The following is a 25,646-nucleotide window of genomic DNA, read 5'->3' on the forward strand; positions in this document are numbered from 1 at the left end:
CTGGGCTACATGGAGAAACAGAGAAAGAAATGGTGAATAGAAGCATATACTAGCAGCAGGATAAGTTAATTAGATTGTGGGAGGCACAAGTGGAACTTGATCACCAAAGTAAATCATGGGCAGTATGTCATTTAAAATAGGGATTAACAGGCAAGGGTGGTCAGATGGGAATGTAGAATATGTACAAAAGTGAAGAATGATAAAAAAAAACGGTATTGCTACTTAAATGTTAATATGAAATGTACCCAGTCACGTCTCTTCCCACAGTGCTCGAAGCACTTGGGTGGAATTGATGTTCATGTAATTCTATATGACATGTCACCATTAGAGGAATTTTCTTTTGAGGATTTGATATATAATAAAACCAATTCTTCTGCTCATTCTCCCCAGCTGCTCTAATACGTGGTAACCGAAGTAACTGTGCCAAATTTTCAAAAAACCTAGACTGGTTGGTCAGTAAATTAGACAGACTGGAATCTTCATCAGGTAAGACAGTTTTCTATTTGGATGTGAATTCAAAACCATTTGTATTCCAATATAATTGTTTCTAATATATGAAAATGTTGGTAGAATTCAATTTTAGTAACATATGAACTAGATCATCAGACAAGATCCAGGCTGGAATGTGGTAGGTCCTCTTGAATTGGTTTCCAATATAAACAAAGCCCCACTTTCTCACCCCACATTTTTCCCAGTCAGGCATAAACAGATCTTGCTCCACATCCCCACATCTACAAAGCATGTCAGTGGGTTTAACAAGTTGCCATAGCAATTTCATCCTCTACAGGAATTTTGAAAAGGGTTGCCAGCTTTGGTTGAAGACATTTCTGGAAATGTAATCACTTCAAGTAGTGATCTAATGATGCCTTATCACATGGGTCTTAATCAGGCCTCAATTCCTTACTTTTCATCTCCCCCCAGTTATTCCTCAGTCTCTATACTCTGAAAATCCCAACTCCTCATTCTATTCACTGAAGCTCCTATTTTCCTTTCTCCTTCCTATTTTCTCACATGGGATTTAGGGTAAGCAAGCCAATTAGATACAAAATTGGCTTGAAGGTAAGAAACAGAGGGTGATGGCAGTTTTTTTTAAGACTGGCGGACTGTAACATTTGGTGCACCATAGGGATCGTGGCTGGTTCAAAATTCATGTTAATGTTTTTTGTATGGGAATGGAGGTGGCATGGTTAGAGTGCTTGGAGATTACACTAAAATTGGTGGTGTGACGGCTAACGAAGAAGGTTATCTATGATAACGAAAGGATCTTGATCAACTGTGCCAATGAGTAAGGAATAGCAGTTGAAGTTTAATTTTGCATTTTGTTTGGATAAACTAGCAATGTTACAAAATTTTGAGATTTAAAAAATCAAGTCTGTAATTTATCCCATCAGATAAAGCATAAAAAGAAGTTTAATTTGACACCTAATTCACTTTCATATCTCAAGTATTTAAAAAGTTATGGCCATTTTCATACTCGGAAATTAGCATCTTGTTCCCTATTGATTTTCTATGGACATAACAAAAAAGCTGTGATCGCGTGCTGTCAAAAGGCCATAACCTTCTTAAAAATTAAGAGAACTGAATGAAATTTTCAGTTATCGTAGATTGAACCATTCTGAAACAAACATAAAATAATCTAACTTGGATGACCTGAAATTAAAGCATATAATTAGTTAGTTACCCAAGTGTAGCAAATTTCAAACTTCAATTACTAGATCTAAACATCTATCCATTTCTTAATAAATGATTAACGTTTTTAAATAGCCCAAGTGTCCAAATAATATTCATAAATAATTCACAATAAAACATGATTTTAAAATCTCATTTACATTAATTTATAGGCCAAATGGAAGGAATTTAGTGTTCAATTGCTGTAAATTAAAGTCCATTTTAAATCAGCTTTCTAGTGGGTTCCTGTGAACGCGCTGGTTTAAAACGTTCACATTGCAGTGGATTTGTGCCCTCAAATGCCCAGAAAAATACTGCGGGATATAAAGAGCCCAAAATGAGCTACTCACTATAGAAAACTTTATATACAGGGTTCTTAAGAAGCCCCTTTTAATGTAAAAATAAGGTACATACCTTTAATTGTTTGCTTTATAAAACCCTGGGGCTGCGAGAGGTCGCGGGATTAGAGAGTGATTTTTAAACTACTATAACTATTATACAAGGCCATAAAAACTAATAATACCTTTTGCGACGGAGCCTTTCAGCGATTTTTCGTTAATGATTTACTAGGCTGAACATTTTCGATTGCAACAGCCTAGTAAAAATCGCGTTTTAAACCCGCCCCCTCTAAACAGCGCCAAAATCGCGCACACGGGCTGGGACAGATTCTCAACGACGATTCAGGTAGGCTTTGCAACATACCTAGATAAACCAGAGCATAAATCCTTGAACATTTTTTGTTCCTTTTCAGTTTAATGACATATTCCAACAGCAGGACCACTGGAACTGTATGCAATACTCCAAATATGACCTTATCAACATCTTGTTTAGTTGTAGCATGACATCTCATCTCCTATACTCAGTACCTGACTGAGGAAGGGCAAGCATACTAATTGCCTTCTTCATCATCTTGTCCATATGTGCTGCTCTTTGTGTAACTAAGTACCAGAACTGTTAGACCTCTTTGTTCTGCAACACTTGCCAGGGCCCTAACATTTACTTTGTAAGTCCATTTGGAAGGTGAATGATCAGTCTTTTTCCCAAGGTAGGGTATCACTATAGATTATAGATTTAAGATGTGAGGGGAGTGATTTCAGGCCTGAGAGGTAATGTTTTCACATGGCATGTGTACATAGAACAAACTGCCAGCAGAAATGGGGGAGGCGGGTACAGTTCTAACATTTAAAAGACACTTGCATAGATATATAGATACGAAAGGTTGGGGGGGATATGGGTTAGGCATAGGCAAATGGGACCAGCTTGTTTAGTCAACTTGCTTGGCATGGACAAGTATGACCTGTTTCCATGCTAAACTGCTTCATGACATGATTAATTTATTTACCATCTTTTCCCCAGTAAAGATGAGATACTGATGACTTTGTTTCACTCCCTGAGACCTAATTCCTTGCACCCCATTTACACACAGCTTCCATTCCATAATCTCCATCTCATCATTATTTTGCAGTCTGTATCTCCTTCTCAGTTCCCATTTCTCAGTTCATATTCCATCTCACATTCTTCTATCCCCTAATGTTATGGAAAGTTGATCTGTTTGCCTTGAGCCTCGTGCACATATGATACTGCTGTGAGAGCATGATAAATGGACTGCAGTTCTGACTGGAGTGAGGTTTCAGTCTTGCCGGGTAACATGAGATACTGTCTGTCTGCACATCTGCACAGCTCAATTAAAAAAAAAATGGAAGTCTCCAATATGCTGAATAGTGTGCCCTAAAATGATTTACTATCCAAATAAATTATAGCAAATGAATGGTAATTACTGTATTCCACATATTGCATAGTAGTCCGGAAGCATTTTTTAATATCCAAGATGAATTTAGTTTGAGTCCTGCAGATACCATTGGTTCTTAAAAGTGCATGATTTACTTTGTCAGATACTTTATGTATAGATGACTACCTCATCTATACATAACTAAAACTCTGATCTTGGGCTCTTCCGGTTTGCATGGTTTTCTATTTGCGCAAAAACGACATGATAGCGCTAAGATTTTTCACCACCTTACTATTCTCCTGTGCTGCAAATGCAACAAGTTTTGTTCTAATCAATGGTATATTTTAAAAGTTATTAAGGTTTAAAAATCTTAAAAACCGCGCATGTGCTGATTGGTCTCTTCTATTGTTAGTCAGCGCCATGCAGATTGGTCTCCTCTCCTGTCAGTCAACGTCATGGCTGGGACAGCGAAGCCCCTTCCTGCACCATGGCCTCTCCCACCTCACTCACAAATTCCTTTCTCCCCTCCTCACAGTAACCTGGTTACCATCTCCCCCACCACCGGCGGAGGCTGCGAGGGCGGGGGTTCAGTGGAGGCCCTGGTCCCATCTCTCTTTCCCTCACTCACCCCTCTCCCACGTCCGCTCTCTGCGGCAATGGTGGTTCCGTCTACCCATCCCCCCGGGTGAATGGCTGCGACTGTCCGTTTCCTCCTCCGATGCCGCTGCGGTAACTCATCCTCATTGCCCTCTCGGAGGAGACATTCTCCACCAGCTCGTCGAAAATCAGGGTGCCCGCCGTAACCAGCACCGACTCTACTCACCCCCTCCCCACGGCAGCGGCAGCGAGCAGGCAGGCAGGCAGGCGGGTGGGCAGGGCAGAGCCAGGCCAAGCGGCAACGGCGGGCGGTCGGACAGGACGGGGACGGGCCGAGTGGCGGCTGAGCTGGAGTGGGCAGAGGGAGGGTTGCAGGGTGGCCGAGCAGTTTGCTCGGAATTTGAGTCACACACACGCACGCACACGCACACGCACGCACGCACACACACACACACACACACACGCACGCACGCGCTAGCACGCACACGCGCGCGCACACACACACACACACACACTCCTGGGGAAGTGAAGAGGGAGAATGGGGGAATTGAGGGAGAGAAGGGGGTAGGGAGGGAGAGAGGGTAAAGTGGGGGAGGTGAGGAGGGAGTATGGTGGTGAAGGGGGAATAGAGGGAGAGGAGGGAAGAGTGGGGGAGGTAGAGAGTGGGGAATAGAGGGGCAGGAGGGCAGTGGTGGAGGTCAGGAGGGATAGTGGGGGGGATAGGGGAGGTGATGAGTGGGGATAGAGGGATAGGAGGGGGTAGGGAGGAAAGGTTATGGAGGGGAAGGAAGGAGTGACTGAGGGTAGGGGAAAGGAGAGGGAGGGAGAGGTGAGGGAGGAATTGGGGGAGGGGAGGAGGAGAGGGGAAAGAAGAGGGAGGGCATAGAGGAGGGGGAGGGAGTGCTGTGGGATGAGGGGAAATGAGCTGTGCCTGCGCAGTTGGGGGCTATGAGTGAGTGGTGGAATATAGCATTGGGGGAACGGGTGAGTGGTGGAATATTTTGTTGGGGGAGCAGACCCAACGGTTATCCAGGTCTTGATAAATGCTGTGGTTTTAGAGAGACTATCTTGAGGATAAGATATTGTAATGAAAATCGTGTCTGCTTCAGTTGATTGTTTGGATATTTGTAAATGCATGACAAAGCATTATACTTTGCTTGATTTCTTGACAGCAAAACACAATGAATAAAAAATAATTAAATGTGGCATCAGCTGATGGTCAGACCACTTACGGTCGAACCCTCATCAGTGGCTACGAGGGCTGTCACATGACGTCATGGGTTTAGGGGAATGTCCTGCTACATAAGCAGATATCATCTGTAGATTATGGGTCGACAGGTAGCTGAGTTCAATCCAACACCCTCGCTCAGCTATAGCAGCAATGACAATATGTTAGAGGACCAAACTTGCATGTACGTCAACCATGTAATGTCTGAATAAAGCAGCTGTTTGATTCACCACGTTTGATGCCGCTACATAATGTGATTTTAAAAATTACACCCGAGTTATTTCACGTTTTGTGTCTGATCATCTTATACACTTTCAAATCAACGCTTTATAGGTATCCTCGAAGTACTACATTGCATCTTGATCGAAAGTCCTGAAGCACTAAATGTGATTAAAGAATGCCACATCAAATCTATTATTTCATTACTGGATAAACATGGACGCAATCACAAGGTGTGTACAAGTTAATCAATTAACAATGAATAAGTATTTTGCTACTAGCTTGAATTAATTACAAATGGTGTCATAATTTCACATACAAATCTAACTATTTCCCATGTACATTTTCAGTAGATATTGGCAAAATACTTTCTAAATAATTAAAGATATTGAAGTAAATTGAGAGGGAAGAGTTTGTGGGGTGGAGCTGGCTTCCTCTGCCAAAACCCTAATATTAGTGAATAATGAATCCCCCAGACAACTAGTTTTCTGTAACTATGGCAAGTTGTATAGATAGACTGATGTGTCTGACTCCACAGATGTGGCCACACTTGTGAGCCCAGTTTCCTAGATCGCACCCATTAATTAATTATTTTAAGTCATAGACAAATTCCTGACTATTCTGGCATCCCCTTTGCCAAAGTTACAATGGGATTGTGGTGGAAAGAGAATCGATTTTGAGGCAATTGAAAACAGTAGGGCTCTTTATAAAAGATGATATAACGACACAAAAATACTCTATTTGCTGGGACCATTAGCTGGAAATACATTTTCCTGCTTTATTAGCTCAGGTGATGTAACCCACATGGTTGCTTCCCACTGAAATGAAAATTAACTCCAGGATTTCTTGGGGGAAGGTGGGCCAAATCAGTGGATGCCCATTGATGTGTTCCAACACTCACAATAGAAGAGAAAGCCAAGTATTTTTTTAGTCTTAAAATTGCATCCTGCCAGCTGACTTTCTGATGCATGTATGAAATTATATACAATACTGTGATAAGTATTGGCACTGTAGTTCTTCCACACACTATTTCATACTGTTCGGATCATGTCATCTGTTGCTCTGTTTAGGTGCTGGACCTGCTATGCTCTCTGTGTGTGTGCAATGGTGTTGCTATACGAGTTAATCAGAACCTGATATGTGACAATCTGCTACCCCGTCGTGATTTACTTCTGCAAACTCGCATGGTTAACAATGTAGCAAGGTAATGTATATTATACTAATTTAACAAAGGAACTGATGTATATCATCTTTTACTTGTTTTATATGTGTTTAAACTATTAAACATTGCAACCTGCTCCATTTCATTATGTTGCCTTCACTCCATGATATGCACTAGTGGTAAATGGATGCTCTCTGCATAAACAATCTCTCTTCCCCATGGCTAGGGTATTTGGCTTCGGTAAGGATTAATGCATCCAATCATATTTGTATCATCTGTTCAAATACCATTCTGACTGCCACTGAATTGCTTGATTTGACATAGTATTTCTCTGTAATAAGTCTAAATTCTTTTCACTGCTTTGATCAAATAAATAAAATCTCAATAATTTGCTCTGACATTTTTTTACTTAAAATGAAGCACACCATTTAATAAATAAAAATGAAGCTAGAACTCTCAGGCAAAAGTGTAAATGAGATAGATATTAACACATAATTTATAGGTTCTAATTCGAACTAATTAGAAAGTAGTTGCACTGTGGACAGATTTCTTTTCTTCTGCAGTTAGCCATCAGTGTCAAGGAGGAATACAAGGTGAAATGTCTAGGTTATACAAATTTACAGGACACAGTGGAACTCTCAGTTGGCAAAAGAACTGAATATCAACCATCTGTCCATCCTATTCCACTGGGCATACTTAGTTTAAAGTTGTTCCCATGATAATTCAAAAATAAATGAATGGGTACATGCTGATCTTTTCAAAGCATGCCTTAACTAAAATGTTGGACAGAACGTTAGGTTTTTGTAATTTAACTGGATATGTTATACATTAGTTCATAACATTTCCTGATCTAAATGCAATACTTGATTATCATTTCAAACTGTTCATTCTTTCTGTTTTACAGCATCAGGCCCAACATATTCCTGGGAACTAGTGAAGGTTCAGCGCAGTACAAGAAATGGTATTATGAACTGGCCGTTGATCATGTCAATCCCTTTTTGACTGCGAATCCTATTCACTTGCGTGTTGGTTGGGCATCCGCAAAGGGTTACGCTCCCTATCCTGGAGGTGGAGAGGGATGGGGAGGAAATGGTGTGGGTGATGATCTTTATTCTTATGGATTTGATGGACTTCATTTGTGGTCAGGTTAGTAACTGCACAAAGATATCTCGGCTAAATATTAATTATATTTTTAAGGAATTCCTTTCTATTTTGCATATTGATAAAACTAATAATTAATTAATAATTTGGGATCAGTGTATTATGATTTTTTTTTATAACCATGAATGTCTTGGTATCTACAGTATCAAGTCTAGTTTGTGTTTTCTAAGTTCTTTGACTGTAAGAGTATTATGCAATAAAATTAATTGGCCCATGAATTCCTGCGTCAGAAGAGTTACAAATTTAATTCTGCCTGGGAGAATTTTGCCACTTTCAGAATTTCCCATAACCTTCCATCGTGGAGAGTTATTATTTTTGACGCTTCAAATGAGCCACGTCTATATCAGAGCTGCAGATGCAAAAGGTCTTTATTCAGCACAAGAAGCAAATGGGCAGAGGAGATATGATGACAGAATCTCCTGGAGAATCATTCAGTGGAATATCTCTGAACTTAAATCACATGAAGCTTTTGTTTCCTTTAAACATAAAGATAACAGCAGATAGTTGTATTTATTGTCAATAGTTATAATAATGCTATTTACTTTAGTATCTTTCTGTGCAGATGAGTGGTTCAGTAGCATATCTTAACTGATAAGAACACCTATAAATATTCAAGCATCTTTGTTGGGAATCAAGGCACATTTTACCATTGTATTGTGGAATGGCTCTCTGGAAACAAACATCCCAAATCTCAGTTTTAAAGAAAATTTGTATTTGACCATGGCAAACAAGCAGGTCTCTGAAACGTTGATGTTATCCAATGGATTTTGGACAGATTTCCTTTCCCATTTGTCTGTACATATCAGAATGTGTCATGTTAGTTTGCAGCTTTTATCCCTTTATCGTTTCCTGCTATGACCTGTAACCTTGATCTGGTGTCCACTTAGTCATTGCTTTTAATTACATAAACAATAGTTCACCAACACACACAGTAAGTGAATGGTGGCGGTGGAAATGGTTGACCTTGGCTGGGGTATCATTTAGTGCACAGGAGTTGCATTCACAAATGAGGCAGCAGCACTCATTGGAAGGATTGCCATAGTATAAATGTTCTTTGGGTGATTAGTCAGAAGACATCATGCACATTTGTACCTGAGTAGCTATTATGAAACATTTATTCTGGGATCCTCAAATATGCCTCCAGTCTAATATGAATAAATACATTATAAAGATCAGTACATAGTAAAACAGTTCTTTTTTTGAACACATTGTTCCCATATTCGGTTGAGGCAATGCACATGAGTTCTAAAGCTATTTGGGTTAACTGGGGATAGAGTTGGACTAAGTTTATCAAGGAAATACCTGTTTGTGTTTCTGGTTTGGAGTATGTTAGCTATACAGAGAGGTTGGACAAACTTGGATGTTTTCCCTGGAGTGTTGGAGGCTGAAGATTAACCTGATAGAAATATGTAAAATTATGAGAGGCATAGATAGGGTAGTTGGTCTATTTTTTCAAGGTGCAAATATCAAATACTAGGAGGCGTAGTTTTTTAGTGACAGCAGGAAAGTTTAAAGGAGATTTGCAAGGCATTTAGACAGGCACATGAACTGGCGGGGAGAATAGGGGTATAGACCATGTACAGGCAGATGGCATTAGTTTAGATGGCATCATAGTTGGCGCAGAACTGGTGAGTCAAAGGCCTGTTCCTATACTGTACTGTTCATAAGATACATAGATACATCGACAATAGGTGCAGGAATAGGCCATTCAGCCCTTCAATCCAGCACCGCCATTCAATGTGATCATGGCTGATCATCCACAATTAGTACCCCGTTCCTGCCTTCTCCCCATACCCCTTGATTTGCTACTCCTAAGAGCTCTATCTAACACTTTTGAATGCATCCAGTGAATCGGCCTCCACTGCCTTCTGAAGCAGAGAATTCCACAAATTCACAACTGTGTGAAAAGGTTTTTCCTCATCTCAGTTCTAAATGGCCTACCCCTTATTCTTAAACTGTGGCCTCTGGTTCTGGACTCCCCCAACATCACGAACGTGTTTCCTGCATCTAGCATGTCCGATCCCTTCATAATTTTATATGTTTCTATAAGATTCCCTCTCATCCTTCTAAATTCCAGTGAATAAAGCCCAGTAACTCCATTCTTTATTCATATAACAGTCCCGCTATCCCGGGAATTAACCTCGTGAACCTACCCACTCCCTCAATAGCAAGAATATCCTTCCTCAAATTAGGAGACCAAAACTGCACACAATACTCCAGGTGTGGTCTCGCCAGGGCCCTGTACAACTGCAGAAGGACCTATTTGCTCCTATACTCAACTCCTCGCGTTATGAAGGCCAACATACCATTAGCTTTCTTCGCTGCTATTGTACCTGCATGCTTACTTTCAGTGACTGATGTACAAGGACACCCAGATCTCGTTGTACTTCCCCTTTTCCTAACCTGATACCATTCAGATAATAATCTGCCTTCCTGTTCTTGCCACCAAAGTGGATAACCTCACATTTATCCACATTATACTGCATCTGCCATGCATCTGCCCACACCCAACCTGTCCAAATCACCCTGCTTCATCATAGCATCCTCTTCACAGTTCACACTGCCACCCAGCTTTGTGTCATCTGAAAATTTGCTAATGTTACTAATCATAAAATCATAAGTGATAGTAGAATTAGGCCATTCAATTATGGTTGATTTATCTCTCCTAACCCCATTCTCCTTCTCCCCATAACCTCTGACACCCGTACTAATCAAGAAACTACTGTTCTATGAACTATAATTATAAATAATAAAAGCCTGCACTTGGTTTTCCGTAATCCATTGTTTTCAGCTCAATTTCAGTGGAAATTACACTTCATGGTGCACAAATGTTTTGATTATTGTATTGATACTCCATTATCAATAGTTTGATATGCGTATTGTTTATTATCTTGCATAATAGGTCGAGTATCAAGGTCTGTGTCATCACCTAATCAACATATACTGAATGGCGATGATGTAGTTAGTTGTTGCCTGGATTTAGGTATTCCAAGTATTTCCTTCCGCATTAATGGACAGCCAGTACAAGGAATGTTTGAGAGCTTCAATACCGATGGGCTGTTCTTCCCGGTGGTCAGCTTTTCTGCGGGTGCCAAGTAAGTTTATCACCCCATTAGTGCCATGATACTTAATTTTGGTTCTGATATTGCCATATTTTAGAATTGGTCACCAGCCAGTCTTTTGAAACTGGGGAATATAAAGTGAATTTGTTCTAAATAGGTTAATTATGTCATATCTTAGCCCCAGCAAATATCGGTTTCAAAGTCCACATTTTCTATAATTTGTAGACCAACAGTCATGTTATAAAATTGGGCCTCGTGCAGAGAATTGGAGTTTGTGCAGAGCAGCTTGATTTTTTCATGTAGCACTATTGCAAGTATATTCAAGAATAATTTATATGCATAACTTACAAATGTTTCTCTGGGTATTCATCCAGGCAGTGTGCTTCATCAGTGACCTCTTTGTTCTGCTGGGATCCAATTGAGAGAGGGGGTGGTGGGGGGGGGGGGGGGGGGGGGGGGGGGGGGGGGGGGGGTGGGTAAGTGAGCGGGGCGGTTGGGATGCAGGGTGTGCAGCTTTGGTATGATTGGCAAAACATTCAGGTATAGAGTGCGGAGAGTTTCAACATTTTTATTGTGTGAGGAGCAGTTGATATTTTGGTGTGCTGCCTGAGGATGGCACAACATGTTGCAACTGTACAACTCACTGGTGAGACTTGCCCAGCTTTGGGAAGATGTCAGTAAGCTAGAAAGGATGCAAACACTGGGCTGCATAATGGCACAGCTGGTAGAGTTGCTGCCTCACAGCACCAGAGACCCAGGTCCAATGTTGGCTGTGTGGAGTTTGCACGTTCTACTTGTGACCGCGTGGGCTTTTTCCGGGTGCTCCATATTCCTCTCACATCCCAAAGACACATGTGTTGTAAGATAATTGGCTGCTGTATATTTTCCCTCGTGTGCAGAGTGTGGATGAGAAAGTGAGATGACATAGAACTAGTATGAATGGACGACTAATGCAAGTGTGGACTTGGTGAACCAAAGGGCCTGTTTCTATGCTGTATCTTTAAACTGAACAAAAAGATTAATGAAAATGTTATTGGGAATGATGGGCTTGAGTTAAAAGAGGAGACCGTTTAGGCTGGGACATTTTACACTGGAGCATAGGAGATTGAAGGATGACCGTACAAAGGTAAATAAAATCATGAAGTGCATAGATAAGGTGAATGATCAGAGACCTTTTACAAGGTAGGGAAGTCTAAAACTAAAAGGCAGCGATTCAAGGTAAAATAAGTAAGATATAGAAGGGACCTGAGGGGAAATCTTTTCGTACAGTATTTAGGGAGTATATGGAATGAGTTGCCTGAGGAATCTGTAGAGGTAGGTAAAATTAAAATACTTAAGAGACATTGACCCAGATACATGGATAGAAAAAGTTGAGAGGGATATGGGCCAAACACATGGGCAAATGGGATTAGCTCCGGTAGACATCTTAGGTGGCCTGGGTGAGTTTGGCCTGTTTCCATGCTATGTAACTCTATGACTCTAATGACTCTGTGAAGAAGCAATGATTTTTTTGTCTTGATTGTCTCAAATTGAAGATATTTATCATTTTGCGTCAAAAATAAATGAACAATTAACGGCAGTTTTTAATTGTTTTTATGTTAAACAATTATAAATTGTTGGCAATGCTTAAAGGCAAAATACATTTGGACTGTTTTTTTCGTAAATATACATTTTCTCTTGTTTACGTCTGGGGGAAATGCTCAGAAAAGTAAATGAGATTCTGTCTGATTGTGTTACATGGCCAATGGAAATGATGCGAGCAACAATGAATTTCGGATTTTCCCACTTTACTGTAGGAGAGCCTGAAGGGAAAAGACTGGCTGTGAGACACAACCCAAAATTTGAGGATCAATGAGTCACAGAATGGCCAAAAAAGCTGCATAGCAGCAGTTGGATAAATGCTATTCCTCCATCAAGCAGGAATTACTGATCCTCTCATACAAGAAACAATTTGTTATGTTCTCAAACAAAATCACAAACTTTCTGTGCCGATATCTATTTCCACTGATTCTGCCTTATTTTCAGTACAAGGTTCTACGAGGGTATGCCTGTACTTGATAACTACTCAAAGTATTCTTGTAATTGTTGACACAACGATGGCCTCTCTGCACCCACAACAAGCACACAATACACTCACAGTACACTACCAGCCTGGAAACAGAGGGAACACAGTGATGAGGGGTGGTGAAATATATTGCATATGACTGGTGGGTTTGTAATTCAAATCCTTTTCTGTTCTTTTTCTTTCAAGAGTACGTTTTTTGATTGGTGGTCATCATGGAGATTTTAGGTTTTTGCCTCCTCCTGGATATGCACCCTGCTATGAGGCACTACTACCAAAGGAAAAACTGAGATTGGAACCAATCAAAGAGTACAAGCGAGATTATGATGGCGTTCGAGATTTAATAGGAACTCCATGTCATCTTTCCCAAGCCTCCTTCATCCCAAAACCAGTAGATACCTGCCAGGTACTTAAACCTCCTCAAATATATGGTAGTGAATTAATTGTTACATTGTTGTGCATTTTAGCAAAATAATCAAGTAATGTTTATTTGTGGTTCATAAATTAAATATGAATGAGAATTGTTCATTAACAAATGACCATCTTTAATAGCTTGTAGTCGTGAGAAAAATCCTTGTTTGGTGTGAATATTCTCCTTTATTCAAGTTATGCAGTTGGATAACTTGACCTAATTTACATTGCACGTCTAATGAAAGTGCAGAAAGGATTCTATGAGCCACATTCAGGATATCTGATTATTTAATGGGTACTGACTACATTGCTGCTCAATTGCTGAATCTGAAGTTGGACAGGACTCAATTATAGAGTACTTGTGAATAAAATAAGTTACTAAAAGCAATGTCATTTCAGTGTCAGGCAGTAGTTTATTGATAAGTTTTGATGACTGAAGCTACTCTCATGACAATGATTATTTTTGTTTAGAAATACTAACGCTACAGATTCAAAGTGAGATTCTAGTGAAAGTCTTAAAGAAGACAGACCTGCTGACCATCAAACTATCTTCTCCAATATACTTAGTAAAAATCCAACTTTGAAACATAAACTGATAAAAATATGACAGTTTTATTTTATCATATACGGGTTGTGAACTTCAGTGACTTCAATGCCAAAATTAACTGTCCAACCCAAGTTGCTGATATACGTCAAACCCAGTAAGGATGAGAGATTGTCATCCTTGGCGTACATACATGAGCCTCGGGTTTTTACAACAGTACACTAATTTCATGGTTACTTTTTTCACATTCTCTAAACTTATATTAATGTTCCAAATTTATTCAATGACGTCATTAACTTCCCTGGATGTTGAATTCATGGCTAGAATTCATTGGTGTATCTGTCGAAACCATTGCAGAACTAACCACTGTATTGTCATTCAATCAAAAACAATATGAACAGGATAGTACTATGTACAACTTTTCCACCTTTTGATTTGGCTTGTAAGGTACTCAGCAAATACAAATAATGTTCAACTATCTATTATAGTTTTTAACTAAATGGATAATTTTTGGTAGTGTAGTTTCAATTATAACTTCTGTATTTTCTATCATATTTAAATCTCTAATTCCGTGATCTTAAGATATTATTTGAAATTAATGATAATTTAAGTTGAGAAGTTATTTTTGGAACACTGCATAACTTTAATCTTTTCTAATATCCTTTTCTTGCACTACTGTTTTGTAAACGTTTTGAGGGAGACCCAGTCTCCCTCAAAAACATATGTATTTGAGTACATATCTCCAAATCTTGATTAATTCTGAATGAAAATAAAAATTCTACAAGGGAAAATTGTTGCGATGGCCCATGCTTAGTATTTTAGAATAACACTGCAGTCAATTGTTTCTTTTATTCAGATTGTTTTACCTTCACACCTTGAGAAAGTCCAGAGCAAATTGGCCGAAAACATTCATGAACTTTGGGCAACAAACAAGATTGAGCTTGGCTGGACATATGGGAAGGTAATAAAATGACCTAACTGGGATAACTTGATACGTTCATTCTCCTGAAAGAGAACTCTGTCCATTAGATATTACATTATAGGCTAGAGTGCTGGAATCTAACCAGAAATAAAATGCAGAGCTGAAAAATGTGATGGTAAATTATAAAATGATGCAACGTGGAAAGTTACCAACAAAATGATATCAACATATATGATAAATAATCGCTGGTTATTTTAATCACCATTTGATATTGTGGAATAATAATTATGAATTTTATAAGGGACTGCTTTTAAAGATTTGTTATCTAACTGCAGGTGACAAAGAGGGCAATGACATAGTTGTGTTTTTTGCTCTCAAAGATCACCTGCAACTTTGGAATCGCAAGATTCTTGTCCAGCAAAGAAGCTCTACTACTTTTGCCCTACTGTGAAACATAACGATACAATTTTATTTCTAAAGGTGCAGATTGCAGTACATCAAGATATCTATAATGGCTTACATGGAATTCATAAAAATAATTGTGGAAATAAATAACCAATTTATTTCAGATTTATACTGTTTAGTGATATTTTAAAATCTAATATTGTCAGAAATGTTTTTTAATTATGCCTTTGAAAAGCAGTATGAAATATTTTATAACTAGAAGGTATAATTTGTTGTTCAAAACATATGATTATCTAAATTTAATATTGCGTGAGGTCTATGTGATCGCAAATGAAAAGATAATTTTCATGATATGCTTTCTGGAATGCCATATTTATCTTGGTAGTTAAATGTTCAAAAGACATAACTATCTTTTTGATAATCGGTAATCGATTAAATATGTCATTTTATTTAAAAGCTAGGCATCCTCACCTCTAAAAGTGAAAACTGAAAATGTAATACATACGATGATATATTGCATGAGGTGGATTTAGTTTAGTTAAGAAACCGCCTGGAAGCAGGCCCTTCAGCCCACCAAGTCCACCCCAGCCATCGATCACTCATTCACGTACTAGTTCTACACTGATTCCACTTTCTCATATACTCGCCAAAATGATAAGGGCAATTAACAAAGACTGGTTATCTTACATCACCACATGTCTTTGGGAATGGGAGGTATGAAGCACCTGGAGGGAATCTTTTCAAGATTTGTCACAGGGGGGCACGGTGACAAAACTCCACATGACATAAGTTGTGTTTTGTGCTCTCAAAGATGGACCTGAAAGTGGATCTTACCGAAACACAATAGAATTTCTTGTCCAGTAAGATTTCAGTTCTACTACTTTTAGTCTACTGTGGTACAATGAAAAGCTGTTTGTTACCATTTCTAAATATGCAGATTACAGCACATCAAGATATCTATAATGGCCTACAAGTTCATGCCGAAAAAATTTTTTTGTGGAAATTAGTCCAACCTGCCTTCAGATTTACACTAACCCTCCATTATTTTAAAATCCATATGTCTATCAGAAATGTATTTTTAAATTATGCCTTTGAACCTGCCTCCACCACTTCCACTGGGAGCTCAACTAGACCGCCACCACTCTTTGTTGTAAAGAAGTTCCCCATCATATTACCCCTAAACTTCTGTCCCTTAGGTCTGATGTGATCGCAAATGAAAAGATAATTTTCATGATATGCTTTCTGGAAAAGCTTGTCCACATTTATCTCTGTAGTTAAATGTTCATCAGACATAACTATCTTTTTGAGGTAATCGGTAATCTTTAAATATGTCATTTTATTTAAGCCCTAGGCATGTTCAACCTTTCTCTGTAACTTAGTTGCTGAAACCCATGTAATACATACGATGATATATTGCATGAGGTGGATTTAGTTTAGTTAAGAAACCGCCTGGAAGCAGGCCCTTCAGCCCACCAAGTCCACCCCAGCCATCGATCACTCATTCACGTACTAGTTCTACACTATTCCACTTTCTCATATACTCGCCTTATATTAAGGGCAATTAACAAATACCTGTTATCTTACAAACCCACATGTCTTTGGGATGTGGGAGGTAACGGAGCACCTGGAGGGAATCCTCAAGGTCACAGGGGGGAACGCGCAAACTCCACATGATATAACGGGACTGTATTCTCTAGAATTTGGAGAAGAGTGGAATCTTACCGAAACAAATAGAATTTTTCAGTTCAGTTTATTGCAGTTCAGTTTATTTTATAGTCACGTGGTACAATGAAAAGCTGTTTGTTGCGTGCTATCCATTCACAGAAAGACAATACATGATTACAATTGAGCCATTTTCAGGATATAGATAATGGGGATAATAATGTTTAGTGTAAGGTAAATCAAGTCCAATCAAAGATAGTCCGAGGGTCACTAATGAGGTAGATAGTAGTTCAGGACTGCTCTCTAGTTTTAAAGGGCTTGACACATGGAATGGTGACTGAGGAATCTTGGGCTACAGGGCACAGTTTTAGAAAATGGGGTAGGCTGTTTGGGACTGAGATGAGAATTTTCTAAATGTTTTCATTCGGAGAGTGGTGCATTTTGCAATTCTGTACAATGGAGGACAATTTCCTTTCTGGGATAAAAAAATAAAGTTCTAGGGAGGTAGACACAAATGCTGGAGTAACTCAGCGGGATAGGCAGCATCTCTGGAGAGAACGAATGGGTGACGTTTTGGATCAAGACGCTTCTTCAGACCCTTCTCTCTCTGACGAGAGTTCAGTCTACTTTGATAAAGTTCTACGGAGACTGGGTCATTGCATTTATTCAAACACAGGTTGAAAGAAAGTTCTCTTATGGACATGAAGGAAATCAATGGATAAGGGGAAGTGCTGGAATATGCCACTGTAGAACAGTTATCATTTCAATGAATTACAGAGCAAGTGCAAAAGGCTAGTACTTTGATATATTGTTTTTATGATCTTAAATAGCCTTTATCCTCCCCATAATATCTGTAAATTGCACATTGTGTTGTGAATAACAGAATCTGGAGAGAGTTGATGGGAATATGGGGTGCAGAAAAGGAGATTTGTATCAATGGATGCTTGATCAATGTTCTGCGTTGACTCCGTTAGCTGAAGGATTTATTTCTGTGTTACACAATTCCATATTATATGGTTTGGTGTATTATGTCCAATGTTTGTTCCTGGTCTAACTTCTAACTAGTAAAAGTGCCAAAACAAAGCTAATTCCTTCCTTTCAACTTGAAAATACAACTTTAAAAATTAATTTAATTTGTCAGGACCAATCCATGGAGCAAACATTTAGTTGCGCTAGAGGGACAAATCAATTAAAGCAACATAATCTACCTCCTATCATGTTGCATTAAATTGCATTGAATTGTTTATCAGTCCTTAAGTGATATTAAAAATAGCCAGACATTAAATATCATTGGCATATTATTACCATGCTCGAGGTAACAGAGACCAGCTGCACCACGGTGATTTTATTTTAATCTAAAGTGTTACTGTGTGCAATAGTAGTTCTGTCTGCTAATTCGGCTATAATGATTTTAAATATAAAATAAGATTCAATTGGTAAAATGGAATAGAGGTTTGCTTATCATGTATACATGTCGTTTATAATGAATCAGATGCATTAAAAAAAAAACCTAGTGAATGTTGTTTATAATTGACATGGAAAGCAATCTGGTGACTCATTAATAACAAAGGTTATAATTTATAGATGACACAATGCCTTTTAAATAGGAACTGGATTGACGTACGAATTGCAGCCTGATTCCAGTTGCATCATGCTGACCCATTTTTTAGTGTCGTCAATTTTGCTTGCAATTTTAGTTATTTTATATTTCACAGTGGCACTACAATGTAATACTCATATTGTAACAGTAGCAAGTATATGCAATTATGAAAACAGATCACTGGCAGAGGGATATTTAAGTTCGAAACAGCAAATGAAATTCTATACTTTCCTGATCCCACAAAATTTATGAGGAGAATGGACCAGCTCAGATAGGCAATGCGTTTAAAACATATACTATAGAAATGTGCATTATGAGGAATTTGATCTGCCATACAATCATACCAATAAAAAGCAACAAGACACACAAAATACATTTTAACATAAACATCCACCCCAGTGACTCCACCACATTCCTCACTGTGATGGAAGGTGAAAAAATGTTCAATCTCTTCCCTTCTTTGTTCGCCCACGTTCGGGTGCCTCGAGCCGCCCGCTGACGGGACGATCTTGGCTCCCGTAGCGATTTTGAAGCTTCCCAACATCAGTCTCTACACGAGACTGCAAGCTCCTCGATGTTGAAATCCGCAGGCTGGAGCATCGATCCCAGGCAAGGGATTGCGTACTCCGATGGTAAGTTCACGGCTCCACGGTGGGGCTTAAAGTCAGTCACGAGCAAGGCCACCAGCTCCATGATGTTAGGCTGTAGAATGACCGGAGATACGATCCGGAAAAAATAATCGCATCTCAGGCAAGGTAAGAGATTGAAAAAATATTTCCCCCCCCATCCCCCTCCCGCACACCCCACATAAAGCAAACCAAAGAACATTAAGACAAACTTTTTAAAACACAGTAAATATAACAAGAAAAACTAAAGACAGACAGACCAGTGGCGATAAACAGCTTTTGGAAAGCTCTATTTTACTTGCAAACATCTCTCAAAGATGAGGAATTGTTATCCATTTATTTTGTTTATATGAATGGGCATAAGGTCTCAGCTACGAAGATGCTACCAATGAAACGTGATCAACAAAATTTCAGTCAGATCTTTAATTTAAAGTTCTTCAGTTTATTGGGATTTTTAAAAAAATAATTTGTTTTTCCAGGAAAACAAATGAATAATTGGCCTTGATGGCTTGTATGTTACATAGTATAAAAAGCACATTCTGTAATCACTCTTGAGCAGTGTTACAGATGTTCTCCCACCTATTTAATCTTTTCCTTATGTAATTCTTCATACTGTATCTGGCTCGACATCATTTTCTTAGGAGTTGGACTATATTATCAGAATCTGATTGCCTAATGATTTATAATGATTGCCCCTTTACCCATTACTTTACCCATATCCCAGATACTTTAGTTCCCTTGCTGCAAGTATCTCAGCTCATACTTCTAGAAATCATGCCTACAAAAATAACCACCTCTATCAGATGCCAATGGATTCACTTGAGCAATTAATGTTCTGATGCTTTTTTAACTTCTGTCTACTTTGTTTTATGTTCAGGTACGAGATGACAACAAGAGACAGCACCCTTGTTTGGTTAATTTTGATAAGCTACCAGAACAAGAGAGAAACTATAATTTACAAATGTCCCTTGAAACTTTAAAGTAGGTGTTAACATTTTATATAATATTTAATATGAAAAACCATTAATTATATCAACTTGCAATGTTGATGAATGAATGGTGTATATTTTAATGCCTTTACAGGACCCTCCTGGCCTTTGGTTGTCACGTTGTTCACAGTAAACCAAAATCTGAGGAAGATTTCCAAAGAATGAAACTTCCAAAAAAGTAAGTTTATCGCTGGAAGGAGAAAATTGCTGAAGGTTTCATAACCATTTATTATCATGCTTTACAGCTTCTGCTTTCAGTTTTTACAAAATACGGTACTTATTTACCATTTTTAGAACAACGAGATGCATTTGAATTCCACTAGCTTTCCAGATCACAGAAATCTTGTTAAGGATCACAAATACTGAATTTATCTGAATGCTTGAATGAACTTACAAAATGTGATTGCATGAAGATACACAACACTGCAAGACAGATTGCAGGATCAAAATACTGTTTTAGATATGGGTGATAATAATTAAGGCCTTCTGTTGAAAGCCTGTATTTGCTGAGGAGAAAATTTTCTAATGCACAATTAAAATGTTCTATGTTGAATTTTTATGGATTATATGTGTACTATCTTATCTCCTACTCTAATACTGCAGTGTTTGCCTTAAATGTCATAAGTTCCAGCTGAGAAGTGTAAAAAGATCTCTGTCAACTCTGACTGAAAATATTCAAAAGTGCCTAAATTCACAATTCTTTAAATTCTGGTCCTCGGGCTTTTCAGCCCAGCGGAAAGAGGCAATCAGAGTTGACCACACTCTTTTTCTTAGTCTTCTTTGTAGCTGTTTGCCCTGCTCTGTGTGGCCTCTGCTCATTCTCCCAGTTAAATTTTATTCAAGGGAATAGCCTGTAGTGCCCCCATATCTGGCAGAACTGTTTTATGCAGAAATATTGCCTGAAGTAAGCAAACGATCCATCAGCTTTTGCCATAGAGTAATACAGTGTGGAAGCAGGCTCTTTGGCCCATCTCGCCAGCCAACAATGTCCTAGCTACAGTAGTCCCACTTGCCTGCGCTTGGTCCATATCCCTCCAAACCTGTCCTATCCATGTACCTGTCTAACTGTTTCTCAAGCGATGGGATAGTCCCAACCTCAACTACCTCTTCTGGCAGCTTGTTCCATACACCCACCACCCTTTGTGTGAAAAAGTTACCTCTCGGATTCCTATTAAATCATTACCCCTTCACTATGAACCCATGTCCTCTGGTCCTCGATTCCCCTACTCTGTGCAAAAGACTCTATGTATCTACCCGATCTATTCCTCTCATGATTTTGTATACCTCTATAAGATCTCCCCTCATCCTCCTGCACTCCATGGAATAGAGACCCAGCCTACCCAACCTTTCCATATAGCTCACACCCTCTAGTTCTGTCAACATCAGTCCTGTCAATCTTTTCTGAACCCTATCAAGCTTGACAATATCTTTCCTATAACATGGTGCCCAGAACTGAACACAATATTCTAAATACGGTCTCACCAACGTCTTATACAACTGCAACATGACCTCCCAACTTCTATTCTCAATACTCTGACTGATGAAGGCCAAAGTGCCAAAAGCCTTTTTGACCATCTTATCCACCTGCGACTCGACCTTCAACGAACCATGCACCTGTACTCCTAGATCCCGCTGCTCAACAACAGAGGCCAACCATTTACTGAGTAGGTCCTACCCTTGTTCGACGTCCCAAGATGCAACACCTCACATATCTCTGTATTAAATTCCATCAACCATTCCTCCGCCCAGATCCTGCTGCAATAGTTCACAACCATCTTCACTATTTGCAAAACCACTAACTTTTTTATCATCCGAAAACCTGCTAATCTTGCCCTGTATGTTCTCATCCAAATCATTGATGTAGATGACAAACAGTAATGGGCCCAGCACCGAACCCTGAGGCACACCACTAGTCACAGGCATCCAGTCTGAATAGCAACATTCCACCATACCCTCTGCTTCCTTCCATGGAGCCAATTTGCTGCCCATTCATCTCTCTCTCCTTGGATCCCATGCGATCTAACGTTCCAGAGCAGCCTACCATGCGGGACCTTGTTGAACGCCTTACTGAAGTCCATGTACACAATTTACACTCTGTCCTCATCAACCTTTTTGGTCATGTCTTCAAACAAATCAATCAGATTTGTGAGACACGACCTTCCACGTATATAACCACGGAGACTGTTCAAGCAGCTTCCAGTGATTATGTCACATGCCATCTCACAGTTGTCAAATCACAATGGATCTCTGATACACAAGCTGCCGTGAAGATTCCAAAAACCAAAAATGGCATCGCAATGGGATCTCTGCTGCCAATACAGAAGCTATGAGAGTTGGAGTGGGGAATTTGAGGAGAAGAAATGTTTAACATTGTTTTAGTGGGTCAGTGCGAAAGGAAACAGGTGAGGGAGGGAGTGACTGAGGGTAGGGAAAAGGAGGTGACAGAGAGACTGGGATCAGCAGCTTCAGGGGGAGTAAGGAGAGTGAGATCTCCCCCCCCCCCCCCCAACCCCATGTGGGAAGGATTGGCAGAGACAGAGAGAGCGAGACAGGTGCTGCTGCTCTTTAAGGTTGGCAGATTCAGGACATTTGTTATGAAGGGCTCAGTGTTCTGAAATTGCAACATTGTAGCCGGTAGCGCATTGTGACATCATAACTGCCTAACGGGGGGGGGGGGGGGGGAAGTGGGGAGAAGTGTGTGACGGGGGGAGTGTGTGTGTGACGGGGGGGAGTGTGTGACGGGGGGGGGGGAGTGTGTGACGGGGGGAGTGTGTGACGGGGGGGAGTGTGTGACGGACGGGGGGAGTGTGTGACGGGGGGAGGTGTGACGGGGGGAGTGTGTGACGGGGGGAGGGTGTGTGACGGGGGGGGGGAGTGTGTGTGACGGGGGGGAGTGTGTGTGTGACGGGGGGAGTGTGTGACGGGGGGGGGAGTGTGTGACGGGGGGGGGGAGTGTGTGACGGGGGGGAGTGTGTGACGGGGGGGAGTGTGTGACGGGGGGGAGTGTGTGTGTGTGTGACGGGGGAGGGGACGGGGGGAGTGTGTGGGGGGGTGTGTGTGACGGGGGGGAGGGGGTGTGGAGGGGGGGGGAGTGTGTGTGACGGGGGGAGTGTGTGTGTGACGACGGGGGGAGTGTGTGACGGGGGGGGGGAGTGTGACGGGGGGGGGGGAGTGTGTGACGGGGGGAGAGTGTGTGGTGAGTGTGTGACGGGGGGGGGGACGGGGGGGAGTGTGTGACGGGGGAGTGTGTGACGGTGAAGGGGGGGAGTGTGTGACGGGGGGAGTGTGTGACGGGGGGAGTGTGTGACGGGGGGGAGTGTGTGACGGGGGGAGTGTGTGACGGGGGGATTGGTGGTGACGGGGGGGGGGGGGGGAGTGTGTGACGGGGGGGAGTGTGGACGGGGGGGGGGTGTGTGACGGGGGGGGGTGTGACGGGGGGGGGGAGTGGTGACGGGGGAGAGTGTGTGACGGGGGACGGGGGTGTGTGACGGGGGGAGTGTGTGACGGGGGGAGTGTGTGACGGGGGGAGTGTGTGACGGGGGGGGGAGTGTGTGACGGGGGGAGTGTGTGACGGGGGGGAGTGTGTGACGGGGGGAGGGGGGGAGTGTGTGACGGGGGTGTGTGTGTGACGGGGGGTTAGCATGTGTGGGGGAGTTAGTGTGTGTGTGGGGGTTAGTGTGTGTGGGGGTTAGTGTGTGGGAGGGGGGGTGTTGGTGTGCCGGGGAGGTTAGTGTTTGGGAGGGGGGGTTAGTGTGTCTGGGGAGGGTTAGTGTGTGTGTGGGGGGGGGGGGGGGGGGGGTCAGGTCACAACGGGAACCCGTCAGCTGCGGGATATGGGTGAGGTGGAATATTGCATTCGGGGACCAGCCCTCCCGTGTGATATCGCAGGCCACCCCCCGCATTGGGGCATGGGGCCCAACAGGTCCGACTTGGTCTTGTATATATTACTAAAAGTCTTATCTTGTTTGTTTGTACATGTAATTGTTCCCAAAACTCTGCAAAAACAGTACACGATAGCGCAACAATTTTAGGTACACCTTTCACCTGCCTATTCTGTCCACTAACCTTTCCCACACCACCCTCCATACCAACTAGCTTTTCACGTGCCACTCTCCTGCATGAGATCCCACCCCCCTACCAGTCTAGTTTAAACCCTCCCGTGTAGCATAAACAACCTTCCTGCTAGGATGTTGGTCCCCCTCATTTAGGTGCAACCTGGCCCTTTTATGCAGCTCACCCCTGCCCCGGAAGAGATCTCAATTATCCAGAAATCTGAATCCCTGTCCCCTGCACCTACTCCTCAGCCACATATTCATTTCCCCAATCTTCCTATTCTTACCTTCCACGAGGTGCAGGAAGTAATCTTGAGATCACTATGCTGCAGGTTGTGCTTTTCAACCATCTACCCAATTCCATAAATTCTTGTTGCATATCCTTCTTCCTCGTCTGACATATCATTTGTTATCAACATGCACAACGACCTCCGTCTGCTCCCCCTCTTGAGCAGCCGCTCAGAGACGTCCTGAATCCTGGCACCAGGGAAGCAGCACACCATCCTGTAGTCTTACTCCTGGAGTCTCGCCTGCTGTCGCAGAATCTCCTATCCGCACCTCTGACGATGGCGTCTTCCACCACTATGGCTCTGCCTGACGTCACTCTTCCCCATTGAGCCTGGTCACCAGGGTTGGAATCATAGCCCTGGCTACCACTCAATCTTGTCATCCGTCCCAGTAGGTACAGCCACGGGGTCTCCTGCACTCCATGCTCACTCCTCTTTCTCACAGTCATACACCTTCGCTCTTCCTGTATCCTTGGTGTGACGACCCCACTGTAGGTCTTGTCCAGGAAACTCACGTTTTCGCGGATGGCCCTGAGGTCATCCAACTGCTGCTCCAGTTCCACAACACGTTTATTCAGGGGCTGCACCTGGACACAATTTCCGCAGGTGTAGTTTCCAGTAGCACCAGCAGTGTCCCTCACTCCCCACATCCTGCAGGAAACACACTGTACCAACTTGCCTAAAGGGGTCTCTCATGATATAGTTGGCTCTGGAGTTGCACCTCCTGATGTATAGTTCCTGCAGGGGGGCAAGTGAAGTTCCCATAGTGCGTTCAGCCGAACGCGCTACTCTCTGCAGAGCCTTCTTGTCCTTGGCAGAGCAATTCCCAAACCAGATGGTAATGTTCCCGAACAAGATGCTCTCCACCGCCGCTGCGTAGAAGCACTGGAGGATCCTCGGAGACACTCTGAATTTCCTCAATTGCCTGAGGTGGTAAAGGCGCTGCCTTGCCTTACTCACGAGTGCTGAGGCGTGTGATGCCCATGTCATATCCTCGGAGATGTGGACTCCCAGATATTTAAAACAGTTCACCCAATCCACAGGATCCCCATTTATCCTCAATGGAGTGTACGTCCTCGGATGATGTGCCCTCCTAAAGTCCATGATCAGCTCCTTCATTTTTTTGATGTTCAAGAGGAGGCTGTTATCCTGGCACCAGAGTGCTAGATCAGTCACCTCCTCCCGGTAGGCCTTCTCGTCGTTGTCTGAGATCAGGCCCACCACCACAGTGTCATCAGCAAACTTAATTATTGAGTTGGA

The 25,646-nt window shown here is 41.6% G+C and overlaps 1 protein-coding gene across 3 annotated transcripts in view; it reads left to right on the top strand.

Moving 5' to 3' along the window:
* Positions 1–25,646, top strand: part of ryr3 (ryanodine receptor 3) — a 324,483-nt gene that overhangs the window by 100,311 nt on the left and 198,526 nt on the right. For all 3 annotated transcript variants that reach the window (XM_055640726.1, XM_055640727.1, XM_055640728.1), the window contains 9 exons: positions 391–486; positions 5,556–5,674; positions 6,512–6,645; positions 7,508–7,749; positions 10,667–10,859; positions 13,078–13,294; positions 14,700–14,804; positions 19,936–20,039; positions 20,142–20,225. In XM_055640726.1, the coding sequence (XP_055496701.1) occupies positions 391–486; positions 5,556–5,674; positions 6,512–6,645; positions 7,508–7,749; positions 10,667–10,859; positions 13,078–13,294; positions 14,700–14,804; positions 19,936–20,039; positions 20,142–20,225 (1,294 nt within the window). The remainder of the gene's footprint in view (positions 1–390; positions 487–5,555; positions 5,675–6,511; positions 6,646–7,507; positions 7,750–10,666; positions 10,860–13,077; positions 13,295–14,699; positions 14,805–19,935; positions 20,040–20,141; positions 20,226–25,646) is intronic.

Source organism: Leucoraja erinacea, chromosome 9 (genome assembly GCF_028641065.1).
Source record: "Leucoraja erinacea ecotype New England chromosome 9, Leri_hhj_1, whole genome shotgun sequence".
NCBI lineage: Eukaryota > Metazoa > Chordata > Chondrichthyes > Rajiformes > Rajidae > Leucoraja > Leucoraja erinaceus.